The 24,328-nt window shown below is 42.9% G+C and overlaps 2 protein-coding genes across 6 annotated transcripts in view; one reads left to right on the top strand and one right to left on the bottom strand.

Moving 5' to 3' along the window:
• Positions 1–10,034, top strand: part of kidins220a (kinase D-interacting substrate 220a) — a 47,504-nt gene extending 37,470 nt beyond the window's left edge. For 2 of the 5 annotated variants that reach the window (XM_067615042.1, XM_067615041.1), the window contains exons 25-32: positions 222–433; positions 733–849; positions 1,505–1,564; positions 4,756–4,872; positions 5,837–5,935; positions 6,803–7,021; positions 7,788–8,009; positions 8,445–10,034. In XM_067615042.1, the coding sequence (XP_067471143.1) occupies positions 222–433; positions 733–849; positions 1,505–1,564; positions 4,756–4,872; positions 5,837–5,935; positions 6,803–7,021; positions 7,788–8,009; positions 8,445–9,371 (1,973 nt within the window). In that variant the 3' untranslated portion in view covers positions 9,372–10,034. Of the gene's footprint in view, positions 1–221; positions 434–732; positions 850–1,504; positions 1,565–3,510; positions 3,544–4,755; positions 4,873–5,836; positions 5,936–6,802; positions 7,022–7,787; positions 8,010–8,444 lie in introns of all 5 variants that reach the window. The other 3 variants (XM_067615045.1, XM_067615043.1, XM_067615044.1) reach the window with 3 other exon arrangements.
• Positions 10,035–11,625: 1,591 nt separating this feature from the next.
• Positions 11,626–14,185, bottom strand: id2a (inhibitor of DNA binding 2a). Its single transcript, XM_067615046.1, has 3 exons — positions 13,708–14,185; positions 13,300–13,360; positions 11,626–12,344 (listed from the first exon to the last, which is right to left on the bottom strand). Exons 1-2 carry the CDS (start codon positions 14,059–14,061, stop codon positions 13,304–13,306), a joined length of 411 nt encoding a protein of 136 aa, XP_067471147.1. The 5' UTR covers positions 14,062–14,185; the 3' UTR covers positions 11,626–12,344; positions 13,300–13,303.
• Between the last annotated feature and the right edge of the window lie 10,143 nt (positions 14,186–24,328).

The following is a 24,328-nucleotide window of genomic DNA, read 5'->3' as shown; positions in this document are numbered from 1 at the left end:
TCTTGTGTACAACGATTGTTTGATATGTATTTTTCTCTCTGGATTCACAACTGTCTAAACTCTCTGGAGATGACGGAATAAAGCTACATTTTTGATGCGTGGGTGGATCTGAAGGGTCTTTATAGTCATCGCCAAGACATGATCATCAGCATCGCAGATAAACAGTTCATTCTCTCTTTCTTTTTGTTCTTTTTCCCCCCCTCGTTTCTGTCCTCTCTTAGATGTGCGTGCGGCCAGGGAGCAGATGCACATGGGAGGAGTGACCTATCCCACGCTGCCCCTGCAAGAGGCAGTGCCCCGTCCACAATCAGGTTATGGCCAGCACTCCGTCGCCTGCTCCCCAGCAGGCTCCTTCACCGGATCCCTGCCTCCTCAGCCCCACAGTTCCTACTTCAGTGGGATGACTGGTCCGCAGCACCCCTTCTACAACCGGGTGAGGCAGGACAGGGGATACTGTTGAGATCAGTCCTCAACTTACTACTTTAGAGTCCATCGGGTGTTCATATTGATGTAGAAAAGCCCAATTGAAAATGTGATTGTCTTGATAAATTGAAGGTGAACCAAATGAATGTTGTTCAGTATTTACATTGGAATCCATGACAACTATCTAATAGCGACAATAGGAACAGTTCCTGACATTTTTGTTTGTGTTCGCCTGAGTTCCCTCATATGATTTTCATTTTATTTTTTTTTACCTCCTCTCCTCCCCATTCCTTCCTTCTCCCCTCATAGCCTTATTTCCCCCATCATGTGTATCACCTGCCAAGGCATTACTCCCACCATGTCCCCTCATCCTTCCGTCACTCCATTAAACCACCCGGTCAACTTAAGGACAGCACCAATGGACTTGTAAGTAATGAAGTAGTGCTAGATCCATCTAACATGTGCCTACGTCCTGCTCTAGATGATGACAGCTTCAGATACATTAGCTGGTGTATCGGTTTTCTTATGCAACAATGTGTGATTTGATTGATGACATAAATCTGAAATAATCGTTATTGCTCTGCTCTGTCTCCTGTTAAAAAATAGCCAAAAAAATTGAAACTCTGTCATTTCCTTCATGTGAATTAGTCTGATAATATGAGTTAAGAGATGGATTGTTCCATTTTTATTATACATTTTCTAAATTTAATTGTTTAGGTAGTTAAGTATGCTATCAGGTCCATTGTGTCAACCTACCGCATGAACATATATCTCACCACAAAGCCTGACCTTCTTTTCTTTTTTCAACACCTTCTTTTTCTTCCTCATTCCTCCATCGTTTTCTCCCTTCATCCTGCAGTTCTCTTCTCCTCATTGTGATGTCATGTATTATCATTAAACTTTCCATTATCGCCTGACGAATTTAGTGTCGCAACAGCCCCTTTGCCCAACCGCTGTTGCTATGTCCAGACCCAGAGTAAAGAACTGGAAAATTATTCCATAAATAAAGCGGCCGGTTAACTCAACCCACTTCAGCCTTTCTCTCTACACAACCTTTGTCTCCATTCTGTGCCCATGTCAGGATGTTATTGCAGAGGATGCCAGAGAAGGCCTCCCCTCCTGTCTCTCTGACCCCACCATGGTAACCTGATTAACATGAAAAGGCATATGAGTGCATACACTGCACACATATACATGCAGTCGCAGTTGTGTAGCATTAGGGATTTGCTAATATGTAGCTAGTCCCTACTTATTTGGCCGATGTTTTAACCAATGATTTTAAATGCATTTTTTTATGTTAAGTCGTAACATAAGCATGTTAAAAATGCACGCCTGTATTTTTGCAGACCTTTGATGCATGGAAACTTGCAGTTGTTGCATGCACATTGACTCATTTGTCACTATTTAATTCACGGCTGTGGTTTTTACAAAAGCTGAGAGAACAAATATAGACTATCACACCCACTGCTCACTATAACACCTGCTACTACAATATATACTTAAAGCTGCATCCGGTATGACTATGACCACTAAAGCTGGTTAGCACAAACTATAGCATATGTAAACGTAGCATGGCAGAGTTAACACATCACACTCTCTTTAAAATGGACATAAAAGTGTTGTTAACCCACCTCAGGAATGCATGGAGTCGCACTGAAACGAACCTGAATCTCTACACCCAGACATTCACACATTTCAAGAGAGAGCAGCTTCTATTAGAACAATTTAATGATAACGCTACTCAGATTTCTGCTCCACAAAGCCACTTATCAGGGCACTGCCAGCAAGCGTTTAAAGGAGCTGTATGAAAGATTTAAATATAGATTAATGAAATGTTCCTTCTCGCCATCTCACTTCTCTCTCTGTATTTCTGTATCTTTTTTTTTGCTCTATATCTTCCTCCTTTCCTTTATACCTTCATCACTTTCTTAAATGTTATAAGCTTTTTCATTCTTCATATCTCCCTCCTGCTCTTTTGTCTCCTCTCCTCTGCAGTATAAATTTCTTCAGTTTCATCCCATTCTGGCTGTTCTATGTACATTAGCCCATCTTATCCCTTTCTGGTTCACACTTGATCTCTTTGTGTAGCGTTCACATGCGCCTGTATTTCTGCAAATGTGTGAATGTGGACGTGTGTGCACACCGGCTCATTTGCGTGTGACTCTTTGGATATGTAAGCAGGCCTAGCTCAGTGTAATTGCCTAGCTGATATAAGTGTGAGTATGGATTCCTCGGGCTGCCGGGATTATCATCAGAGCAACTGTTGGGGGCTGGCAACACACACACACACACACACACACACATACACACACACACACAAGCACACATACTGACAATGAGCCCAGCGCTGGTAAAGCTTATCTCCTTACCAAGACGCTTCCTCCCTCACAGAGCTCTGTTTCCTCTTCCCCATCCTTCTGCCCAGCCCTGAGCTCAGCCCAGCTGTAATTACAGTCTTATCACACACACTGGGAGGGTTCACACACAAACACACACATACGCGTGAACGCAGACACAGCCGCAGACATTTGCGCTTTCGCTCACGTTCTTGGAACACACGCTCGACGTCTGAATCGAAGCGTCGTATTCAAGGCCTGCCCTGAATTGAAACTTCTGCTTTTTTTTTTTTTTTTCTTGCACAGAGTGAGAGATGTCTCATTCTCTCACTCGGTTTTTGTGTCTGTGTGTGTCTCGTCCACAATCCGTTCTGTCTGCAGATTATGACTCTAAAAGCCGGCTGACTCCAGTGAAAACAAAATCTCCTTGTGTAATAATTCTACTTCCAATAGCCTCGTCTTTTTCAGGCTAACGTGGCTGGCGAGCTGCTGCAAAGGAGCCGTCTCCTCCCCTGCTGCGAGACAGATAAATGTCTGTCTGCCCTGTAGTCAGTGTCTCTCCTGTCCCCTGATGATGAGTTCAAAATGCGCTTGTGTTCTTCTGCTTGTCTGTCTGCATTTTCTGCCCCCACACCCCACCCGCCTTTTTTTTTTTTTTTCACAGGTTCTGCGGCTTTATACCGCTATAAATGTCTGTGTGTATTTTTGTCTGACTATTTGTCCGTCTGCTTCTTTTTGTCTCCTTATCAAGCATTTAAAGGCGCTGCCTTACAAATTAAAGCAGGTACACTTATTGGTTTCATGGCTACTTTCATCTCTGCCTCCAACCCCCTCTCCATCTTCCACCTCATCTCTAACGCTAACACACTGATTCATTACTTCCAAGCATGCTGTAGAAAGAGATATTATCACTTAGAAGTGAACTTTCGGTCTCAGTGTGTATGAAGTAGTTGAGTAGATACACTAATGTAGTTTCATTCCAGAGTAAAACCTGCATTATGTGGACATGAACAGTAGTTAAACTCCCAGAGTGCCAGTCTTTATCCTTTTGCCCACCACGACAGAAAGTTGGCACCTACTATTGTGTACTGTATTGTTTGCGCTGCTTATTCTTTTTTGTCTAACAACCACTCAGAGTCCAATTAAGCTCTACACTCTTCTCCCTCGAAACCAGAAACAAAGCCGGGGGGCTTAGTCTGAAGCCATGTCTTAATGGTGTTAATAGCCGGGGAGAGCAGAGATGACGAGGGAGGGAGGGAGGGAGGGAGCAGGAAGAAAAGATGGGGGAGAGAGGAACAAGAGTGATGGAAAAGAAAGTAGGAGGTCAGCGAGGGAAGGAATGCAAAAGGAAGGAAGGAAGGAAGGGAGGGAGGGAAGGAAGGAAGAAAAGAACGAGAGCTAGGGTTCACAAAGACAAGCAGACCCAGAGAGGAGAGGGGTGAGTGAAGAAAGGGAGGGGAGTGGGATGAAGAGGTTTGTTTAGTTTTTGTGCCAGCGGGTAGCATGTTGGCTGTCTGTGAGGCCTTGAACAGCATCAACAGGCAGTTGGTATTAGTCACATCAAGCCTCGTAGCTGCTCCACAACGGCCGCTCGGCTCAGCTGCGCCTCACAGACTTACAGACTCCATCCCTTAAGTGTTGTGCACACACTTAACGTGCTTATATATACACTGAGAAAAAGAATAAGAGCAGGTAACAGTGTATTTGGATAGAGTGGCAGCTTTGTTTACTTTTACACTTACACTGTGTGACTGATAGAGAGAATTACTGCGTGGGATTGTGGTTTTGCACCTCTGTGTGCTTCACAGTAACAGGTCTGCACGTCTCTTTGTCAGGAATTGTTGCTCGATTTGCCCTAATCAACGTGGTAGGAGTGACGAGTTACTCTAACAGAGTGTGCAGTTTGCCTTTGGTAACCGTAACTCACAAAAAAATCCCTGAATATGTTGTTTTATGTTCTAATTGTACGTGTGTGTGTGTGTGTGTGTGTGTATAGGGCTCTCCTGCGGTCCTGCTCAGCTCTATGAACACAGATGCAGTGTGTGAGCGTCTCAAGCAGATTGATGGAATCGACCCCAACATGCTGTCTCAGTATACCTCCACCGTCAAGAAGGTACGTTCAAAAATGTTATCCATGTAGTCTCTGCTAAATATAATGAGTTACTTACTTTAGCAGAAAATATTTTTTTCAATGGTTTCATGATACTTTAAATGTCAAAGTACTTGACCTGTGTTCTTGTGTAACTTTTTTTGCTCTTCACTGCGTCCCCACTTGATTGTGTTGTAATTGTTTTTTGTTTTTGCCTAATCCAACTTTACACATGTCAATAAATATCCAAGGAGGGTTGAATCGAGGACAAGTGGACATCGTTCTAGATACTTGAAGACTTTTCGCCTCTCATCCAAAGGGCTTCCTCAGTTCTAACTGACTGCCAGGTATTTAACCTCCGTGGGGTCATTAACAAGGTCATCGATACCACTTGGTTCGTTAGTGCTCCTGGCTGTTGTAACGAGAGTCGTTGGAGTCACCTGAGGCCAAATGTAAAACAGTAGTTGGAGTTGTCACATGAGACCTGATGTGAATAGTTGTAAAATCTCCTGAGAAGAAGATTTAACAAGAAGAGTGAAGGAGGCTTTCTACGTCAAAGCAGAGAAACCATCCCTCAACAGAGGAGGAGGTCTGCGACACCACTTATCCGCCACCTACAATGCTGTTCTTTCATCCCCTCCCAGGAGACTTAACAACCATTCACATTTGGCCTCATGTGACAACTCCAACAATTGTCGTTTACACTTGGCCTCGGGTGACTCCAACGACTCTTTAACGACCATCATTAAAACTGCCAGGAGCACTAACAAAGAGTTTAAACACCTGGGACTACCCGCCAAGTCAGTTAGAACTGAAGAAGGCCCTCGGATGAGAGACGAAACGTCTTCAAGTATGTACAACAAAGTCCGCTTGTCCTCGATTCAACCCTCCTTAGATAACAATGACCTGGATGACTGAGAATCTTCACAGACATGTCAATCAATCAATCGCTGAACAAACCATTCAGTCCCTTCCTTGTCTATTGCAGGCTAATATAAACGGACGGGTGCTGTCTCAGTGCAACCTTGATGAGCTGAAGAAAGAGATGGAGATGAACTTTGGCGACTGGCAGCTCTTCAGGGGAATGGTGAGACTTTAAACTTTATTAGTCTCACAGCCTGCTTTAATATTAAGCTGTAATCTTGTATATAATGGATTATTAACTCAGAATAAGTGCGCTACCTATAGACAAAAAAGATTAAAAAAAACAAAACATCAGTCCACAAACAACAGTAACAACCACATACATTACTTTAGAGTAAATGCTTGAAACAGATTTACAATAGCATACATGCTCCTCACTGTGGTACTTTGCAGACACTCAGCTCTGCCAGGGCCCTCCTGTTGATATACGTCAGCTCTTGTTTATTCCAAAAAGAAGCAAGACAGCAAATTGTAATACAACATCTTGTGCTGCGCTGAGATATTGGAACAGGAGATTTTATAATCCGTATTACGAGAAGCGCACTAGTCAGTCAGCCTGGAGTCCAGTAGGCTGAGCCGGGGCTGAAATCACTAACACGTGTAGTCGGCTCCACTTCGTCAGATGTCAGTCTGTGTTCCTAATACCAAACCAGAGCCCCCGATTGGTCGTGTTTTACCGGACATCTGATGCAGAGCTCATGCAGGAGCAGCTGGAAAGTGCACTGGCATCACGGCTCCATGTAACCAGTGTTGTTCTGCCAGGACGGAGCCAGCACAGCCATCTGGTTCAAGATGGCTGACTGATATCTGGATGAAGGGAGGTTATTGTCGGGCAGGAGTGGACAGCTGAGTAGCTCCACTTAAGGAACAGCTCACTATTCTCCTCTCACAAGCACATGATGTTGTTGCTGTCTAACATACTTGTTTTGTTTGCCACAGACTTTTAAAAAAAAACTTCTTTACCATCGACTCTGTTTCTTAAAAGTCAAATGACTGATCTGAAATATTGAACCGCAATGTCTTTTCTCAGGTGATGGAACAAAGACATGCTGAAAGCCAGGCTCTGCTTCAGGATGAGTCCCGAGCTACTAGCGAGCAGGGCAGCAGCGTGCACCACGGGGAGCCCAGCAGACGCTCAGGGGGAGTCCAGCATGAAGGGGGGGCCTTCAGCCTCAACCTCAGCTTCGAAGAGCTCAGTGGAGCAGGGCTGGAAGAGGCTCCAAGATACATCAACCACTCACACTGGCCGGTCAGTCATTCTGTCAGCAGCTCAGTGTAAATGTACCACAACAGCAGATATGATCAGATAGACGTTCTGTACGCATGCACATTTTACTCGCCCACATTTACACGTAAAACAGATAAGAGGTATAAAAATTGATGGTGTAAGCGTATAATTTGCGTATCGCAAAGTTACATACCCAAAACTGTCACACGGCCACATGTCCTCTGCACCAAGCACACATTTAGCCAGTGTGCTGGTGACATTAATGTGGTTTTGAGCAAGAAAAGAGCAGGGCAGAATTAAAAATACACACACACACAGACTGCAGCGCACCAAAAGGTGCCAAGGGGCCCCCTGTTTGTTATTTTCACCTTCCCTATTCCCAATTTGCAAAATCTCTGAGAAACGAGCAACACTCACACGTAGACAGCTGGCTCCGCTTCTATTTTATATGATCTCACTTTGTGATCTGTTTCAAATTCAAATCATCCAACACTGAAAACACCACAGCTTTCATTGCCACTCCGCCTGCTGTCTTTGCCAGTAACTTTTTCAGCGTATCCTGTTCTCATATTCTGAATGTTTCATCCGTTACTAATGTAAATATGGAACTTTATTTTTAAAAACCCTATTGTAACTGCCACATAGTCACGTTAATTACATTCAGGTGTCGTGCACTCTATCCTACAGCAGTCTCGCTCTGCAGTTACCTACAAAATGAACATATTCATAAACAAACTCACAGTGGATGCACACGAACACCGATCTAACTTTTTCCTCATCTTGTCAGGTGACAAATCTCCGCACCTCGAGCATGTCCAGCCTCAACTCCCAGGAATCCTCTAATGACATCTGCAAACTGACAGACAAGCAGCAGGCTGAGTATCGTGATGCCTACAAGGAGTACATCGCACAGATGGCCCAAGTGGAGATGTCCGGCAGTGGGGGAGAGAGGCCCGTGCAGCCCCACCCCGGACAATTCCTCCAGGCTGGCAGCTCAGAGGAAAAAGGGGTGAGTGGACAGTCATGAGTTAACTGTTGAGTTTTTATCACTGCATCACTAACAGCATAAATAGTTTAGTCAAATCAGAGTAGAAGCTCCCACTGTCAGTAAACGGGGAAAAAAAAACCCTATGTGGTTTAATTTACTGTTGCCATACTTGTGTAGACACAGCTCTGAGGTTAGCCTGTATGTTGTGTCGATCTAAAACTTGTGTTTTTAAATGTTGTAAATTCTCTGGCCTGTCCAATGTTAAGAGTCTTATTCTATGCTGGGAAAGGGGAGATCACTGCTTCTTGCATTTCTTAATTATTGGCTTATAGTCTTTGTTTCTCTTGGCACATAACAGAGAGACAGGAATCCCCTCTTCAGAGGCCTCTCAGCCAACAGCACAGGATACTGTATATTTTCATGTCCTTCTCATTGAATCCTCTTCCCATTCCCCAGGCCAAGGAGGGAGCTGACCAAGACAGCCGCAAGTCCTTCACCAAGAGAGGCTCCAAGACTAGTGATGCCACAGACTTCGCCTCAGGGACAGATGCCCAGCTCCTAGACCCAATCAGCGAAGAGGATGAGAAGCTGGACCACAGCACGGCATCCTCCAGGACGCCGGGCTCCAAGAAGAAAGATGCCGGGCCATGCTACCACAAGCTGCCCAGCGATGAAGATTCAGGCCCAGAAGAAGCTGACAACACCACACCTCTCCTCCACAAAGAGGCAAGAGCTGGTGCCGCGTCCCCCCACAAAGCCTCCCACCCCAGTGGGCTGCTGACCAAGCCTGGCTTCCTCACCGAAATCCTCCTGGATAAGAAGGACTCGTCCGACTCAGGGATGCGCTCCAGCAACAGCTCGTCGGACCGCTCTCTGGAGGAGGCTGAAGGAGACGCCGTAAGAGGGAGAGAAGCATTGAAGCCCAGCCTGATTGAACTGGAGCTGGAGGGCCTGGTGAAGAAGAGAGGCCTCCTCCCCAGCAGCCTGAGCGGCCTGCAGGACGCGACAGTGGCCCGCATGTCCATCTGCTCCGAAGCTCCGTCCGAGGCCAGCCTGATGGCCAGCAGCCCCGACGAGGGGTGGCCGTCCAGCGGGGTGAGCAACCTCAACCGCACCGACAGCAACACCACCCTTAACAACAACACAAACAGCCTGAGCGACACCACCACCACCACCAACTCCAACACCAACAACAGCCATCAGCAACAAGCTAACATCACAGGCACAGAGTCCACCACCTCCTCCTCCGGCATCATTGACTCGCCAGCTGTCATCGTCACCCCCGGCAGCAGCAACACTGCCAACACCACGGCTGCCACCGTCCATCGCAACCAGAACCTGCGCACCATCAGCCTGGGAGATGAGAGAGAGAGCGTCCTCTAAGAAGCCATATGTGGTTTGTTATTCTGAGAAGGTTCACGTAGGATGTTGTTCTTAATGTTGTTAGTTGACGTAATTATACTGTTGATGTCGTGACGTGTGCCAAAGTAGTAGAGTTTATCTGTGTTCAACTGTTGGGAAGAAAAAAGTAGGAAGTGTTGCTGTGAATCAAGGGTAAAGCAATGAAAAGCTTCAGTTACTCGGTTAGTATAAAAAAATCATCTTAATCAGATACATTCATGAATACATTACATACACAAATACATATTTTTGTGATCCCATTTCTTTGGATAGTTACAGTGATTTCTTTCTCATGTGAATGTGGTGCTGTTATATGGAAATGGTGTGTTTAGTGATGGAATGTTTCATGTTACAAAAAAAAAAAAGTGTTGCCTCAGAAAATGTAGCTACAACTGAAAAAGTTTAGCAACGTTACTGAAGCCTCTCGGCTCCAAAGCGTCCTGTGCGGTGCGATGTTTGGTAGTTAAAACATTTGAACTAGTTGGAAATGTAGACAGTGGTGCAGTTTGTTGTTGACAGTCTCCGTGATAGAAGAGGCTTTTGCATGCACTATTAGACTCCAAAGTGGTGATTGTCTTTTCCAAAGTTACTTGTGAAACTGTTTTGTGAATCAATAAACATTTTTGGCTATGTGGACCCTTGTAATTAAGTCTTGTGTTTTCTATTTTCTTCTCTTCCTCGCAGGAAAATCAGATGTTTCTACAGTGAGCACTGAGTAGACTGGGATTAGCCTGTAAATAAACCAAAATACTCTACAATTAAATGATGTATCTAAAGCAATTTGAGAAAGGAAGAAGGGTGACATGCAAGGGGGTGGGCTTCATCGGTAGGATTCATATTGGCCGATAGATGGCGCACTCTCCATACAAACGTGCTGCAGGCTGGTGGCACAGACACTGACTGTCAGATTAACTACTGACTCTAACAACTTCAGCTCAGTGACTCCCAAAGTGGAGTTTGGGTACCTGCGGGGGTCATATAGGAGGTTCCTATGGTACTTTGCATTTAACTGTAAAGAAATCATAAACAGAATTTATTTACTTTATAAAGTACTAGTGGAGTGAAAGTTTTCATGGGTAAAGTTTTTACACAGATTATACACACTTAATCAAGAAAAATCCTATAAAGGTGCCTTGGGGTAAAGTCATCAAAAGTGGGTTCATATCTTACTGGTCAATGTTGTGAAAACGTTTGCAAAGCGATGCTGTAATGTAAATGAGATGATTGACAGCTGGGTCAACTGTCATCCAGTAGCCTACAGTATACTGGCTACCACTGCCTCTCTCACCACAGCACCTTTCTGCGGTTGATGCCTCCTTTAAAGAATATTACGCACTGCAGTCGTGAAAAGATCTTTTTGGTCTTGGACTCCTCGGCTCAATATGTCGCCCTCTAAGCTGAATTGTTACACCATCGCTTGCTTCACATTTACTGGCACCAAAGCAGCACATGTATTGCCTCCAGGTGCTCTTAATACTTTTTTTTTTATATTTCACCTGGCTGATGGTCAAACATTTGGACAGCAGTGCTATTTGATTTGGCAAATGACAGAAAAGGTCACCAATTTTTTTTATTTTGAGGAGAAGTGCGTTTTGTCAAACTTTTGGAGAGAGCAACAAATAGGCCCAACCAATTAAAAGTTAGTTCGAATTTAAGAAATAAGCTCTCGTGAAGTGAATATTACTTTGGAGTCAGTTACGCATCACGGCCCCTGTTTCACCTTAAAATTTCCATAATTGTCTACTTCTTTTTAAACACATAGCCTACAGCCCACTGCTTTAATGGCTGCGGCTGTCACGCTAAGCCATTTAATCCTATTTACTTTACATAGCGTGTAAGAAAGTAAAAGTGCAGTCAGTTCGCCCTAAATAAGCCTTTATGCAACTGTGCGCCCTCAGGTCGTGTTTGCCTCAAGGGGAGGGGGGTGGGGTGGTGGGGGACGCTGTGTTTTAGACCGTTATAGGTCACATACTGCAGGTCTGATAAGGACACTTTGTTGTGGGATTTGTTTTTTGAAGTGCGTCCGATGTTCGGTGTTCATATAGCGCTGTCATGTCCTATACAGTCATGGAGAAAGTCAGCTGGACGCACAGCTGGAACACTGATTTTACGCACTGGTTTTGGTGTCTTCCACTGGGGTCAGGATTACAGCCTGCTCTCAAACCACTGACACCCAACACTGAATTCTCAACTCTCCCCCCCCTCCTTCCCCCCCCCCAAAAGAAACATGTTCAAATGTGCGTTTTTGATTTATTTTTGTATAAAAAAGGTACAATTTACTTTTATAAAAAGTTTCAGAATAATTAAGTACAACATTACACTTTTGCAGAAGTTTCAAATTCCTGCAACTATACAAGATAAACTCCCGAGAGTTCACAAGGTTTCATTCTTTCATTTAACTTTTTTCCCCACTTTTCTTTTTTTTCTCCTTTTTTTTTTTTTTTTTTTTTTTTTTTTAAACAACGTCCAGTCCTTCATGTGCCAACAACTCTGACAAGACAAGACTAAACTTTTTACAGTAACTAACCAAGTTGTCTTTTCTATTCACGTTCCCACCTTCGCAAAAAAAGCGAAGACTTCAACAAGGAGGGGACAAGGGTGAAAGGGGAGAAATAATCCTTGTGACAATAATCTCGTTTTTCCTCCCACTGTCGGGAATATAACGTGCCTTCCATTTTCCAGAAAGGACCCACAAATAAAAAAAAATCTTAAGTTAAATAATAATGAAGTGTCCAAACAGAAAACACATCACATAAGATTGTCCCATAATAAGCAAAAGTCTCTTGATTTCAGCGTCAGAAGAAAAAGAAAAATCCAGGCCTGGAGGACAGAGGTTGGAGGAAGGGGGGGAGGATGGGTGGGTGGAGGTGGTGGTGGTGGTGGTGGTGGGGTGGGGGGGGGAGGAAAGTCCTGCTCCCCAGGTCCTGTGTGTGTTTTTGCGTCTTGACCAAACACCTGCAAAAGATTGAGAAAGAGAGGCGTGTTTTAGAAAATGCAAACAGGGCAGAGATCCGGACAGACTGGCGCCAGGGAGGAAGCCGCAGTTTTTAACATTTAACCAAACACTCCCAATACTAAGCAAACCCTGCGCTCCAGATGTACACACACACACACACACACACACACGGAGAGAGAGAAACAGAGAGAGAGAGGGAGAGAAGGGAGGGACGCACACACACACTTTTCGCACAACTTCAGCCTACAATCTGGGGAAGAATCAGCGTAATTGCCGCTCAGCTGGCGCCTACCCACTTCTTGTACCAATTATGTGCAGACATCGTAGTAGCAGTAATCCAAACAGCCATTATTTTCCTGTTGCAGATGCTCTTCATTATAGACACAAGAGGGTATAATACAACCCTGACGACTACTACTTATATACAGTAACCCTGAGCAGCCTGGAGCTTCCATTTTATTTTCAGTGCAAAAATAAAAATAAAAAATAAAAAAAATGAATCTCCACCGAAATGTCTTTGGACACAGCAGAGCAATTACAGATGAATTATTCGATTAATACGATAAATCGTTCGATTTGGGTCACCTTACTGACACAGTTAAGTCCTAAAGGGTCTTTTTTTGTTTGTGATTCTGCTCCTAACTGATTCACATTTAAGCTCCAATTTAAATAAAAAAATATATATATATCATATGTGATCAAATTTGGATTCAAGTCAAGCCAACTGTCTGTGCCTTGTCATAACTGACGCGCAGTGTTGCAGCGCATACTCATGCAAAACATATTGGGACCTTTTAGAGCAACGTGAGACGACAGTCACATTAGCAGGGAACAAATGGATTGGTAAATGGTAATTCTAGCCCATTCTGCTTCAGCAGACTGGGAGACAGGCTGTAGCGGAGCCTAAAAGCCCTGGACAGAATGCAGCAGCAGACATGAGGACAGCCTACTTACCGCTTTAACGATGCAGAGTCCGGCTGTCATCTGTCATCAGCTCTGATGGCAACTCCGGGGACTGAAAACAAACAAACAAACAAACAGACCAAATGTTATTTTTTTTTCGTTACGCAGCATCAGATTGAGGTGTCTGGCATTGCAACAGTGTTATGTAGGTCGAATCGTTTCCTCATCTGATTCAGAACAAAAGGGAAAACACACACACACACACACACACACAAACATGCCATTTTCCTTTTACCAACAAGCCATTTTGTGCGAGTTACGCATAGGCTACAAAGACGCGCTGGCTATGCGCACAAATAAAACACACAACATTTCTTTCACAACACACCAGTCTGTCGTTTCCTCCCCCCCTCCTCCTCCTCCTCCTCCTCCAGTTAGGATCAGCTACGGTGTAATTACCTGTAACGACAAGATGCTGATATCTGTGTTGAGGGTGGTCAGAGGGGTCCTGGATGGAACCTGCCCCGGCCGCGCGGGGTGATGCAGGCTGGTTAGTGCGACACTGGAGTCCAGCGCAATCTGCAGGTCCAGGATGTAGTCGATGACATGCTGCAGGATTTCCATCTTGCTGACGTTCTTGTTCTGGGGGATGCTGGGCACCAGCTCCTTCAGCTTGGAGTAGCAGTCGTTCATGTTGTACAGCAGGCTGAGCGGGTCGTCCACCGGGGTCTTGCTCCGAGAGATTCCCAAGGAGTGCTCTGATAAATTCGCGTTGTTTTTCCGGAAGGACCGTACGGGGCTTATTGCTTTCATGTTGTCAGTGTTAAGTTAAGCGAGACGGGGTTTTTCTCTTTTTTTGCTTGTGTCGATATCTTGCTTCTTTAAAGTCCTACTTTAGCCAGACGACCCGCGATCAGACTGGATTACCAAGTTGTCAGTGTGGTTTATATAGGCAGCAGGCAGGGCATGCGACACAGGCGGGTCAAACGCGCTGATTGGTCAGGAGCTAAGTGTCACTCAACGTCTTTTCGCTCTGCTATTGGCTTTTCTGGCTCAAGTCCCTCCTCTTTTCCTCCGCGTTACCAGTGGCAACGCATGTTGGAGGCGGAACCCAGAGGGCGCTTCAGCAGCTCCGGTGGGCAATTTGGAAAATTAAGCCCTTACCTGTTTCTGATCAAGAAAATTAATGATTCGCATGGTTGTCAATTGAGTACTATGGCAAGGTGTGAGCACGCGCCGATATTTGCGCCAAAAAGGGTTTAAATTGAGTTTTGTGGTTTCGTCACGTAGAGTAAAGATCAAACAGAAATGTAGGCCTATTTAAACAATGTAGGCTATTTAAAAATCAAAAGGGGTGCAATCAATACACATTTTTTTTTTTTATCTATGAGACAAAGCAAAAAATGTTTCAGTTTATATGTGTAATAGCTTATCTTGAAGACAAATCAATAATTTGTAGTCAATCATGGCTCATCTTCCTCTACTTTTACCAATAAATGTGGTTGCCATGTGCGCTTTTGGAGGTGTGGAGCAGTGATGATAGGGACCAAAAGCTCAGGCGCGCCTGATGATTCCTAATTCACACAAGCCCGGACCGGTGTGAAGTTTCTGAGTGGCAAACTGAAACAGCTTCCACCAAGAAAATGTTTGAGTGGCAAATTAGAACAATTTCCACCAGAAAAATGTTTTTTAAAAAAACTGCTTTTGATGTTTTTACGCATGGTAAAATGTTCCTTGCGCATTACTTTTTTGGCTCTATTTGAGTTTATGTGGTAATATTTAATCAGATTAAGCAAACTGACGCACTTTATGATAAGCTATTGATTTTCTGTTAGCAGCAGCACACTACACAGTGGAGCTTATTGCTATATTTTGGAGATGATGCGCAACAGTGCTGATTAGAAAAGAAAAGTGATTAGGAGTTGATGGAAAACTTTCTGCATTTTTTTTATTGCACAGGCTTATAATGAATCAGAGAATAAACATTGCAATTTATTTATTTCTTTATGCAATAAACCTCAGATTAAACGTGGACTTTGTGAAAAATACTAGTTCGGGTGCATCTGTAAAGGTCCCGTGCATCTCTGTGTTAATTGTCACCTGAGTTGTTGTGTGTCAGAGTTCATTTAGTCACGGCCCTGCAAATGTGGCTTTCATATTTGAGCACGTGAAGAGGTGATTAAACACTATTGACACTTTCATGTTTCCTGAATGACTCATTTGTTTGTAGGAATTACACGCTTCACTCTTCAGCTGAAGGTGGGGTGGGTGGGAGGGGAGGTGGGGGTCTGTCTGTTTGATGCCGCACTTACTAATTGAGCAGTTGTGGACTGTTGTGATGTGCTTTTTTTTTTTGGCTTTGTTGATTAAATGTCCGCAATAGGCTAATTTTTTTAAAAGAGGGGGATGGAGAGAGAGAGAGAGAGAGCGCGTAAAGAGGAAGTGGTTGTGATTTGAATATTTTTGGTTTATTTTGACAATGACAATACGGTTGAAAGAAGAAAAAAAAACATCCTAAAAAACCGGAGTAATCCCGTGGACAAGTATGGACAAGTAGCAGGAGAAGCCAGTCTGCAGAGGCAGGTAGAAAGAAGCAGGCTGATCGTCTCTGGATTATTGTGAGCAGAGACAGTGAAGAGAGGATCTGCTCTAACCTACAATAATCCACATAATGATGATTCTGTGTCCCGAAACACTACGCCAAAGAAATGTTTTGTAGGAGCCTATTTGACAAAATCCAGCAAAACACCATCTGTGTCATTGTTATATTCACCAGCTTCTCCTTCAGCTGTCTGAGGATCCTGTGTTTTTTTTTTTTGTTTTTTTGTTTTTTTATGCATTTCTAATATAATCTGGAGCTCCTGCAGTCTGTGTCCACATCTGGTGCAATAGGATTTTTCCATTTTCTCCCCTTCTTCCTTTCGCTCCCACAGCTGTGCAAATTTCGCACGACGCCCCTGACTGATGCCTGACAGACAGGTGATGAATTGGCGCAAGAGCACGTCGGTGCAGAGCCGAGCGAAGCACCTCCACCTCCAGCAGCAGCAGCAGCAGCAGCAGCCCCACTCCTACCTCTCTTCCCTCTCTCTCTTCCCTCTCTCTCTCTTCCCTGTTTCTCTTTTCCTTCTTCTCCCCTCTCGCTCGGTCTTTGGAGCAGACTCTCTGGCGCCGGCGCCGTGACGTCACCCCATTCACAGCAGCCCTCGAGCCAGCCCTCGCGGCGCCGCTGAGGCGGTTTCCATGGAGATGAGGTTTCGGGGTTGTCAATCAGAGGTGGTTCTCAGCTGATCAACCCGGGGGCCTGGATGTTTTAACACCGGGTTCTTCTCTGATGGTGCTGCTGGTCAAATGCTGTTCTTAATTAAAAATGGAGATTCTTGAGTTTTTCCATTTCATTACTTTTACTAAAAATCTGAGGGAGATAGCCATTCATTAGACTGATCTAGTTACAGATTGGGATTTTACATATAAATCAATGCTAAAATATAATGCACTGTAACAGATTAAACTACCAAACAGTAGGACTATAAATATAATGGTTAGTCCATCTCAACCAACTACAACACTAACATATGCTACACTTTGATGAATCACCAATAATAATTCATAATGAATACAGCCTAATATAAACTCACCGAGCACTTTATTAGGAACCCCTGTTATTATTGAGGTGGTAGTGGGTGGTGGTGGTGGTGTAATGGAGTGCATTATATTGAAAAGTGTCTCTAATATTTTGTCAACCCCATTAACATACATGGTGGTGGCAATGTATCTGCATCATGAGCACTTTGACTTTTAATACTTTATTTTGCCATTAATAGCCTATTTAACAATAGCTTACTTTAACTTGAGTGTCATTTTAAATACAGAACTGTTAGCTATTGTAATGGAGTATTTTTACACTGCAGTATTGATGCTTTTACCTTAGTATTTGAGTTTACTTTCTCCACCATCAACTCATTCATCAACTCTTTCCTTTTACTATTGTCCTAATCTTCCATTCATGGTGCATATAAACAGCACTCACCTTTTGTTACAAGTACTTTGAGCTGCATTTTATGTATGAAATACACAATATAAATAAGAGATATTGTTCTCTAAAAGAAACATTAAAATTAATTTGTTTTAAACCCTCTAAGGTTTAAGTTTAGGATTAAGAGATCTTTATTAAACCAGTGAGGGGAAAAAATCAACTTGCAAAATGTTTTCACTCATGAATAGGTCTCACAAAAGAGGTCAAAATCTTTCAAATCTATATTTAAATAGGTTGTTTGTGCAGAGAGAGAGCTCTATCTTCTACTTGTTTCCAGATGTGGCAGCATGATGACCAACCTCACTCTGTAAATGGGTGTCAGAGCTCATGAATGGCCATGTGGATTTATTTATTCATTCACCATAATGCCTACCACACTCCAGGAGCAAGAACCTGATTAAAAAAACAAAAAAGTTTGTGACCCAACATCCAAACTTCTCCCATGCTGAGCTCACGCGCAAGTAGAGAGAGAGACAACCACAAGTCATTTTTGAAGTTTGTCAAAACTTTCTTTTGCCCCTCCGGACTCAAAGGCATTCTTCAATCAAATAAAACCTCTAGTATCCCTTCTTCTCTTCCCGGCCACCAACCTATTAGTTTGGGTTCAGGAGATAAGGTTTAGAAAACAAAGCGGAGCTGCCAACCGGCTGAAGTGCGCCCTGCAGCCCCGGCGTCGGACTGTCTGCGCTCCGGTCAACTGTTGATCCTCCTCCCTGCAGCTGCACTCAACTCTCTGAGTAAATATTAGTCTGATTTGAAATGATTCACCCGTTTTTCTCCTCGTGCCAAAGTTATTTTTAATCACAGAAAGTTATTTACAAACGTATTTTTGTGCGATACGACGAGTAGACTGCGCATGCCAAATTCATGCAAATGTTACAGGTCACAAATTACCAATTGACCCTCAAGAGATTAAAAAACACCTGAAAAAGTGTAATAAAGTCACTTTAAACCTGAGGTGGAACCACCGACATTATTAAAGTCCCATTAAGAATTAAATAGCTACAGTCTACTTGTTTTTTTCACGCACTATCTTGATTTATATTTATATTTCCAGCCTACACGTACAAACCGCGCACCTATACACATTGAATCCCACTCGTTTCACGCTCCGTGTCCTTCGAGGCAACACGAGCACCATCCGGTTCACGAACAGTCTTTAATTTTTTTTTTTTTTGCTCTTCACGTCCCACAGTGGTGAAAAGTCTCGCGCTCAGCTCTCCATCCACGCGCCCGTCGCGTGGAAGAGTGTACACATCACGGTGGCGCAGCGACTCTTGTAGCAGCGTCGACCCTGTGAGGCGTGGTTTGCTATTATACACCCCCAAACAGCAGTGATGTGGTGCCACCCGGAGTAAATACAGCAGGAGGGGTTGAACTGTGATCTCCACTGGGCGAACATCATCAGCTAAAACAACACTAGTGTCTATAAAATCTGGCCAAAATCTTTATATCATATAAAGTGGTGTTAAAGGGCTTGCAATGCACTTCAGGGTTACAACTAACTAACTATTTATTTTCATGATATATTAATCTGCTGTTTAGTTTTACATCAGTGAATAGCTTTGTCTTTTAAATGTCAAAGAATAGTGAAAAATGGCCCTTATAATTTCGCAGAGCCCAAAGTAGCCACAGTTTACTATCATATATAATGAAGACGAGCAGAAAATTCTCACACATGAGATGCTAGAACCAGATAATGGTTTGACATTTTTGCTTGATAATTGACTGAAATGATTAATGAATCATAGAGTAGTTGCATGGATTAATTGACTAATTATTTCATTTCTGATGCAGTTGCCAAAAATCCAACTAAAAAGTTGTGTAAACTGTGTTTTATCATTCACAATGTAATTAATGTGGAATAATGAAGGTCACGTATCTGTGAGCAGTCTCAGAGTTATTGTGTACATTTTATGATCATTGAAAGCTGTGCCTGAAACATCACAAAGCTAGCATTTCTCTTTTTGAGTGAAATGTGAACTACTGCATCAAGGTAGAAAGTAACTTTGATTGAACCAGTTTTTGGCCTTCACTAAAATCCTCTGGTCAGTTCCTGTCCACCTCCCGCCTCTCCTCGGTCTCTCCCGTGGTCCAGATGGGACTCTCTCTGCTCTCTGAGCAACAGCCATCGAGGCCTGGCTCTATTGTAACGTGAGAGGCTGCAGCAGGCACACAGGCAGACAGGAAGCACTGGGAGAGATGGATGGATGGAAGAGATGAGGTGGCCAGATTGGACTGGGAGACAAAGGCACCACGGCTGCCCGAGTGCCTTCCAGGCTGGTCGTGGAGTGGCCACTCCAAGCCTCCCTGGAGGCCGGCCCTCCTCTGCCCCGCACACACTGCTCCTCCACAACGCACAGCTGGTTGGAAACTCTGAGACAGGAGGTAGAGGATGGACAGCTGAGCCACAGAGACATGCTATAACCTACATCTATAATATAAACAACTCAAGCGACTAGTCTTCCGAAAGTTGTTAAAAATGCATTTATTTTCTGTTAGAGTTGAACCACTCAGATCTTTTGGCCAGCGTGAAAACCACCAACCAGTTGGCAGCGTGGAAAAGTTGGCTGCAGTTTAACTTTTGGGCAATATTGCCTGTTGGCATACAATCACACGTTAACATTGCTGTGTCGCCCACCTATCACTGCGGCACAGCTGTCACTGCAGCTAGAAGCCTCTACCCCCGTAATCAGATATCTGCATATCTCCACTTTCACACAGGGAGTATGACAGTGTGGTTTGTAGTCGAATGCACTGTTAGAAGATGATTGTTGAAATCTGATTTTTTTTATGCAGCAGAGAGAAGGGAGGTGAGGTTGTGTCTGTGTGTAAATTAGGAGTTGGGGTTGCTTTATCGACCACAGAGTTATGTCCCAGAAAATTATCGACATTAACATTTGGTGTTAATGACCAAAGAGTCACAGTTACTTTAGGGATGTGACAGGTGCAGGAACAATGTACTGTCATTTCCTTTGCTTATCACCTCTAACTGGAGTTTCAGCGACTAAACTGATGAAGCTGGTGTTGTTTCAATCCCAGAGTGCAGTTTGTTTGGTTCCTCTATTCCAAGGGGGAATTGAGAATGTGTATGAGACCTGAAACAAGGTTATGATACCACCTTGACCTGAGACTTCTTGGATTCTGTGGTAATATGGTTGTGAGTGTGTGTCTTGGAGAAAGCGTGTGTCAAACGGTCAGCTCTGAAGTTGCATTTCATTTCAGGAAGCTTAACTCTTGCATGTTGGGGTTTTTTTTAATTTAAGACCAAAACTAAGCTTGTTTAATACTGCTGTGAAACAGAGAAATACCAGTGTCATTATATTTATCCAAAAAAATGCTGAAAGTTCAAATCTTGACCTTAGAAACAGCAGTTGACAAAACAATCGCACCACAAGGTTCATTTAGTGGCTGTTCTAGTGTTTTTTGTCATTTCACATGATCTCCTTCAGCAGACTTCAGAACTTTAAATTTCAACTTTTAAGCCAACATGGGTGAGAAGTCCATAAAGTATATACATGTTATGTTACATAAAATATTCCCCTTTTGATGACATTTCATCCAAAGTACTATACAGTACTACAAGTGTGTACATGAGACCCCAGGATTGGGTTGCACCAGCTATTCGTAAATCAATGATTAGCTGTAACGAGCTTGTTTCAAACTAGTGATTGACTAAATCTAAATCACAACCTCTTGACTTTGTACTAAATTGGAAATAGAGATGTGACGATTTACCTTTTCACTATATACTATGCTGAAACATGCTAACGGTATCAATACCGCCAACCATTTCCATTACCATCATTACCACGATTATCGTTGTTTTCAGAAGACACCGTGAGCATAGAGCAGTGCTCCTGCCTTAATCAGCAGTTTTATTCTGTTTAGTCACAAGGAAGGAGTTTTCCACTGGTCAAACAGATAATCACAGCACAGAGAACCAGGTTCCTGTCTGTCGAACTCAAGCTACTCTGGACTTGACTTTCAGTATTAACATTATTTGTAAATGCACTGAAGTGTAGCTAGCTTACTATTTACATCGCACACATCATGTTTTTCATCACTGGTCACCTCCAGTTCTGATGGTGTTTGTTAGTAATAATATAGTCAGCACTGGAGGCCTGTTAAGGGCCCATAGCACTGTTATTATTATGTTAAATTTTCCTGTCTTTTAAACTTTAATTTATCCATTAATGCCCAGCAGATAATGCTTACAACAAAGTTCTTGTACTCCAGAAATAAATTGATCAATTTCATCAGGAAAAAGTCATCAATTAAGTAGAAGTAATAGTAGTTGCATAGTATAGAATCTAAGAGACACAGAGCTGCATTTAAAGTGGTTTCCAGTCAACTCTCTTAAACTTTGAACAACCTACTTTTCTTTAGAGTTTAAACTGTTTTTGATGTTATTTCTCATGCAGAGTCCAACAAAGCTTAAATAAACAGACAACAACTGTTCAGTGAGTAAAAACCAGAGGTAAATTAACTGTATTTTAGCGCTAATAGCAGGATTTCAAGAAACAATGATGATTATCGTGATAATACGATTTACCTTGATATTTTTTACCTACGATAATCATAGCTTGAAATTTCCTTTCTCAAAGAACTTCATTACAAAGTTAAGAGGTTGTGATATGTAGCGCAACAAGCTAGCAAAGCACTGTAAATGGCATGCACAGTGGCGTCTGCTGTACACAGAACTACTCTCCGGAGACTGAAAACGTGATCACCGTTATCAGCCTTTGGAGCTGTTTCTAAACAAACTAATGTGACCGTAACTTTTGGGGTGAAAGAATATGTCACCCAGTGCAGCAGTGTGACTCACTGATGTGTTTTTAATATCTTTTGGACAACACAGAGGAATAAGACATATCAGGCCTTGGATACACTCACAATACTTGTAAGTAGGATGAGGTCATTTTTGGTTTGGCTCTGCTCATGAGATTTGTTGACAGTAAGGAAAATATGGAAAGAGAACTGTCTTGGCTAGTAAAGACTTTAATGTGTAAACTAGGAAACATCTGCAGCACTGTTCAATCAAAAGTTATCAACTATGTAAACATGAAGTTACTGTAGCATCACAAGCGACAGCACAACTTCCAAAAAATAATCAATTAATTGCTAATCCTTTGAACATGTGGGCATTACTTTTTAAATTTTAAGCTTCAAACATAGAGAAATATGTGTTTTATACTTAGTAAAGTGCATGTATCTGATTATGTTGACCTAGCTGACATTATTAGGTATTTTGGTCTAACATTATTAGCATAAAGTTTTGTAATTTTATGTTGTGTTATTGTTGTGAAACATTACTTTCACAAATCTAACAACTCTTTCCAGTTTATGTCATTACTAAACAACATTTAATCTCATTTTAGGTCTGAGTTGACAACCGTATTCCATAATAAACCTACCTCGCTTACTCCTCACTGTACTGTAAACTGGCCATTTATTAGCAAGCTAATGCTAGTTTTGTCAGTTAATTCATGCAACAGTTAAACCCCGGCTAACTGGGCTAAGTTTAAACTTATGAAGAGTTGGTGCGGCCAGCTCCAGGACCTTCACCGTGACGGTGTTTGGGTCATGCTCTTCTCCTGTGACCCTCTCCGACTTGTGCAGACAGAACAGAGCGGAAACACAAGATTTGGGCCTGAGCTCTCCCCTCAGCAAAACTCTGTGTCTGTTTCCCTCAGCTGTATCTCTTTGTTGCAGCAGAGCCCACTTCCTTATAACCCTAAACCCTCTGACCACAGTCATCTCGCTCTTACTCAATCTTTAACTATTTATACAGCACAGAGGGAAGAGAGAGTTAATGTAGGAGTGCTTTTTGTGGAAGCAGAGAACAGGTCAGTCCTCGCTGATGTATTGCTCTGTCCTATACCATCTGTGACCACCCATGTTCATGTTATTTCTGCAGAGGTAAATGATGTGTCTGGAGTTTGTAGGAAGGCTTGACCAGTGGGTCGAGGAGCTGCTAGGTAATGCCGTAAGGTTTTTGAATGAATGGTTTATAAACCATGCGCACAGATTTCTAAACCGAGAGTACAGATTTACACATGGATCTTTTTTTTTCTTCTCAGCTGACTCCAGGGGGGCTCTGTAATTCTAAATAAACATCTATATTAATAAAGAAAATTGTGAATATGCTATTTGTGTATCAGATTTTCACCCTACAAGCATTCTCTGATCATTTTGTAAAAATCATCCATCTGTACTGAAATACCAAAACAATAGAAAAACTTAACCCTTGTGTGGTGTTCAGGTCTGTGGGACCCATTTTCAAGGTTTACAAAAAGAAAAATGATGCAATGAATTGTTTTTTCAACCTGAGACTCATTGGCCTTGGCTCATTTTCTGTGAACAACATGTAAAAAAACACATTTTCATTAGGTGCAAACTGTGCATCCCCCTACACCTTTATATGGTGTTCAGGACCCGCGGGTAATAAAAGTGTTGGAATTGTAGATGAAAACAAGCAAACGTGGTAAATTGAAAGAAAAAGGTTTGCTGTGTACTTTCACTGTGTATTCCTCCTACCTGGGACTGCTGTTAGTGTGTATGTGTGTGTGTGTGTGTGTGTGTGTGTGTGTGTGTGTGTGTGTGTGTGAGCATGTTTCATAGATTGAACACGACCCTCTCCACCATTTTATTGGCATTATTGCCAAATGTCCCAAGCTTGTCCCAAGGTTTCAACATAGCACCAAGACCCTTTATGCTTCCGCTATTCCCACGCTCTTGATGCCGTAGTGTGTGAAACTACACACACACACACACACACACACACACACAGTCAAGGTTGCACCACTGTTACATTTCAAGTACCAAGAACATATTCCTGCACATTTTACCCTGTGTAGTGTGTGAAACAACAAAATGTCTTGCAGGAACCTGCACAATGTTATTTCAAAACATTCTAAAAAATCTATATTTTCTCAAACTCAATCCCAGCTGCAAACTGGGGGCAGGACACAACAAATAAATAGCTTTGCTTGTGTGGCTCCTTATCACAAGCTGGTGACTGGCTACAGCTGTGAAAGAAGAACC

This window comes from Thunnus thynnus, chromosome 16 (assembly GCF_963924715.1).
Source record: "Thunnus thynnus chromosome 16, fThuThy2.1, whole genome shotgun sequence".
NCBI lineage: Eukaryota > Metazoa > Chordata > Actinopteri > Scombriformes > Scombridae > Thunnus > Thunnus thynnus.
Note: the sequence above shows the minus strand (reverse complement) of the source record. Positions and strands in the feature narration are given on the sequence as shown.

Excerpts from the sequence above, each read along its gene's own strand:
- id2a (XM_067615046.1), bottom strand. The coding sequence starts at position 14,061 with ATGAAAGCAATAAGCCCCGTACGGTCCTTCCGGAAAAACAACGCGAAT. Across the intron at positions 13,361-13,707 it reads TCAGCATCTTGTCGTTACAG|TCCCCGGAGTTGCCATCAGA; the intron begins GTAATTACACCG and ends GTTTGTTTTCAG.